General features: G+C 35.1%; 1 protein-coding gene across 1 annotated transcript in view; it reads left to right on the top strand.

The window, feature by feature from the left end:
• LOC105542041 (ovostatin homolog 1) overlaps positions 1 to 4616 on the top strand; it is a 19912-nt gene that overhangs the window by 10505 nt on the left and 4791 nt on the right. Inside the window, exons 3-4 of the mRNA XM_011983401.1 lie at positions 3179 to 3199; positions 3780 to 3948. Of these exons, the coding sequence (XP_011838791.1) occupies positions 3179 to 3199; positions 3780 to 3948 (190 nt within the window). The remainder of the gene's footprint in view (positions 1 to 3178; positions 3200 to 3779; positions 3949 to 4616) is intronic.

Raw genomic sequence — 4616 nt, 5'->3', positions numbered from 1 at the left:
AAAAAAAAAAAAAAAAAAAAAAAAAAAAAAAAAATAAAAAAAAAAAAAAAAAAAAAAAGGTCATGTTGAAAAACAATTTGGAAAGTAGGCTTGGTGCCATGTTGTGAAGACACCTGAATTACAGTTGGTCATAGAGGAGCAGTTTGTGTGTAGAGCAGAGAAATAGCTTGACTGAGGATGTGTTCCAGGACCCCTTCCAATTTTTCCAGATATTGCTCTTTATTTACACAGGGATAGTAAAGGGGGAAGTGTTGCTACCCATTAGGGAAGGTGACGCTGCCTCATTTTCCCTAATGGGAAATTCAGAGAAGTTATTTCATAGACACTGATGTACAGTTAAGGAACTAAATACAGAGCAAGAACATGGTGATGGTAGTCTAAGACAGTATTTCAGTAGGCAACTACAACCCTGCTAGAGACAATCTGAGAACAAAGGTGATTAATAGTGAAAACAGTCAAAAGACAACGAATCGTAACCTGGAAAAGACTGAAGTCTTTACAACAGGATACTTGATAAATTTCATTTCATGTAGTTTAGAAACCTGTTAGAACTAAGCATTCTTTTGTAGTCTCTTAGGTCAATCTCTCAACTGAACGCAGTTGCGAAAAAGCTTCTTAAGCTTACAGAAAGAAGCAGTACAGATGGTTTCTCTGTTACTGCCTTTTCCTCCGTCCAATTTGTACTTCATCCTTAACATATTTAAGATGTCATCACTTTTAATCCACCTCCTTTCCCCATCTTCTATGGTTATGCTACATTCACTAGATTGTTGCTTAATTTTAATTTCCAGAGCAGGAATCTAATTTTTAGTGCCCCAAAGACCTTGTATTAATCTAAATCCAAAATCACTTCTATAAGATAGCGTGTGCTTCCTGTTCTCCTTGGCTCATGGTTGAAGCTTCTATTTCTAAGAATGCCCCTCCTCTATTTAACCAAAGCAGTGAGAATTTCTACTGCAATCCTTTGACAATCATCCTCGATTGGAAGCACCATGGGGAAGTAAAGGGCTCCTTGAAAATCAAAGCAGCTACAACAGTATCATAATTCCCTTGTTAGTTCTCACCCCTCATTGTTGACTTATTATTATCAATTAGGCCAAATATGATTATCCAACTCCCTGCTTGATAATAACTACATTTGCATAAGAACAACAGGATTAATGGACTGTTCCTTCAAATATGAGTCATAGATAAGAAGACATTTGTACCAAATGTTTATGGCATGGAGTTTCCATGGCACAGCAAACTGCATGTGTTTATGTATAGAGATGGAAATTGATGTAGCAGTTCCAAAAATGATGGCAGCTAAGAGATCATGTGGTTTTATCTTTCCAAGCCAGTGTTTCTAATTGCTGGATATTATCCGGTTCAGTATTCCATTTAAATAAATAGATTCAATGCATGGCTGGCCTATGAGATTTGGGCATTCATAATAAATTGGACTACATAATCAAAGTATAGTAATGATGCAACTTGGGTCATTATCAAATGAGCCAAGATATACAGCATATACCTAGTTTCTTCTGCCCAAATCTTACATCAGTCTTTTCTTTCATTTTCTGCAATTTCATTACTGATGGTGACTTTCTTTTCCTTTAGGTCAGTGTTTTGTAGAATATTCAAACATATTTTTTTCCAGAAAGTTTCATTTACATCAAGAAGTTTCAGATCTTTCTTGAAACATATCTTAAGACCTGGAACTACTTGTCTTCTAAATAGAGGCCCTCTTTTTAGGGAGGTAGTATGAACCAGAAGGGGACATGAAGGAGTTGTTGTATTGGTTCTTGACTGGTGTATACAAGATTTAGTGCAGACGGTCCTTAGTGACTAGAGCAGAATCAGCCTCATTTTAATAATTGTTTTTGGAAAAAAATCAAGCAGCTTAGAACAATGAAAATGTGGTTTTATTATGTTCTTGCTCACTGGTTTTTTGAAATAGACCAAGATCAGTTAAAAAAAAAACTAATTAAAAAAGACAAATTAAGTAATAAAAACTCAATTTGTTGAACACAGTTGAAGCCATCTGCATTGGAAACATTGCAAATAGCAAACAAAAAGGGACAGTACTCTACGTTCATTTCTCATTATTAGAATCTCATCCAAATGGTTAACGTCTTCCCATGGCACCTTTGGGTAATATATTCTTCATTTTCTTCCTATGAGGAAATCTCATGAGAAGCTCTACCTCTCTTAATGCTTGAGTTAATGATGCAGCAGTATTTCTTCAATACCATCTCAATATTTCATCGAGATTCAATTCCATGAATTTAGAATAACAAGTGAGGCCCTTAATCCAACTGTTCTATTTCTCAGTTACAAGAATTCTGGACAAGGTTTATGAATCCTATTCTTGTCTCCAGACACATTATGTTTTATTAGTGAATGAAAGCTGCAATTAGTGGGAAGGAGCACTTGGCAACTTGGGGAGTGGGCAAAGGACCCTACGTACTCATTTTAAAAATTTTCATCAGTCTATTCACATGAGGGCTTCTGGCCTGGGAGTCTTTAATTTCAACTTGTCAGTTTTAGGGTCCTGCGAGAAAACACTAAGGGATGAAAGTCAAACTGTTGACTGTAGGTTTAGAGGGGGCAAGAGTAGCAAACGTGGAGAGAACTGAGAGGAGATACAAAGAGGTGGAAGGAGAAGGATAAAGGAGAGGAGACTCTGCAAGGGAAACTTGGGCAAATGTCTACATTTATTTACTTGTCTGATAAGGAAATGGTGGAGTATAGGAATGGTCAGTAATCTAAGACAAAAGAAATTAGTGCTAGATACAGAAATAAAAATTGAAGCATTTCAAAAAGAGGCAACCAGCAGTGTAAAACATTGCAACTGTCAGAGTGAAGACCGACCACGAATTTGTCGATAAGGAAGTTATTATTCATGTAAGAGGGCATTTTTATTATGTTGGAAAGACCCAAGGGCAGGGTTGCTTACAGAGTGCAGGGTGTGTGTTGTGAAAGAGAGAGAAGTAAATGAAAATTCTTGAAAACTAGGCAGATGAGTCTCAGTATAATCAACAGATATTCAAACTTTCAGTCAGAAATCAATATTTGTTTGGGTTGTCCTAAATGTGCTTGTTTCTTTGCTTAATAATAGATTTATAATTAACCTCTTCACGCATCTAGAAAAAACCTTTGAGTTCATATAATAACATTATTTTTATTTTTATTTCAGTATCCAGTGATCACCCTTCAGGTAAGATAACTACTAGTTGAAGAATTGTTTTCTCATTTTTTGAACGTGTCTCCAAACCTCAAAATCAAAAGGCAGCTCACAGGGAAGACTATCTATTTAAATGGTCACGAAATTATTTATTTCATGTAGACAGCCTCAAGAGGACAGAAATAGGTTTCCACCCCCACCACCATGTGATTCATATTAGCATGCACCCATTAATATAGATAATAATGATATAGACAATGGGCAACTCTGACTGTATTTAATTTAATGCTTAGTTGTTGAATATATATAAATTTATACTTAATGTTTAATGCACTGGGGATAAAATATGGCCTGCCTTTAAGAAATTGACACAGAGATTGACACAGAAAATAAACGTAAAAAAATCACAGCTAGCTCTAAAATATACTAAGTGTTATAATATACACCTATGTGACCCCAGATAGGAGAGTAACCAAGTCTCCTTGGGGAATGTAAGGACACACTCATGTTTTGAATCTTAAGTAGGTTAGAAACCTAAGTAGGAAGCACCTTGCTGAAACTTTATAATGAATAAAAACATCCAGCATGCAAAAATGCACTTTCTTATTCCTAGGATCCAGAAGGCAACCGAATACAACAGTGGGTGAATGAGGAGTCTGTGGGAGGAATTCTACAACTTTACTTCCAGTTAATCTCAGAGCCCATCCTCGGATGGTATAGAATCACCGTGGAGATGCTCAATGAGGAGAAAACGTATCACTCCTTCTCTGTGGAAGAATATGGTAAATAAATAGCAATGAAAATATTACCTATTAGTAAAAAATTATAAAATCTTTTCAATTTTGCAAGGGCAGGATTATTAAATAACAAATTCTCAAGTGAGTATCTCTTCCTTTCCTCTTTCCTTGTCCTCTGTTACTATTTTAGGGTTCTCCATCTACTCTGATTTTTATCTCCTAGTTCAGCCCATAATCTTCCTGCAATTCTCTGTTGACCTAGGCTATCTATTCTATCTTCCTTTTGTAGTATCTGGATTCTATTTTATATGATAGCTTCTGGGATGTAAAGCACTTCTTATGAAAAGAATGGAATTAACATTAGTCATATGTTAGCCATTAGTCCTTTCATATTTTCTCCTAAAATCTTCATAAAATTTTTATTGTAGTATCATTATTACTTTTTTAAAGATGAAGACATTGAGAAACACTTTCCCAAGTTCAACACCTGAAAAGTGATGAATTTAGAATTCAAAATATGCATTTTTCTATCCAATTCCAAAATCCAGTCTTATGCACTTCAGTGTCGTCCTCACACTGTTTATTAATGGCAAACATAAGCAAAGGTGGATGGTTTGTAAAGGAGAAACAATTGTTTTGTATGAATGTATTTATGTTAATATGTATTTATGTTAATAATAGTTCTGTTAATAATATATAATATATACATTATA

The sequence above is a fragment of the Mandrillus leucophaeus genome, unplaced genomic scaffold, assembly GCF_000951045.1.
Source record: "Mandrillus leucophaeus isolate KB7577 unplaced genomic scaffold, Mleu.le_1.0 Scaffold249, whole genome shotgun sequence".
Classification (NCBI taxonomy): domain Eukaryota; kingdom Metazoa; phylum Chordata; class Mammalia; order Primates; family Cercopithecidae; genus Mandrillus; species Mandrillus leucophaeus.
Note: the sequence above shows the minus strand (reverse complement) of the source record. Positions and strands in the feature narration are given on the sequence as shown.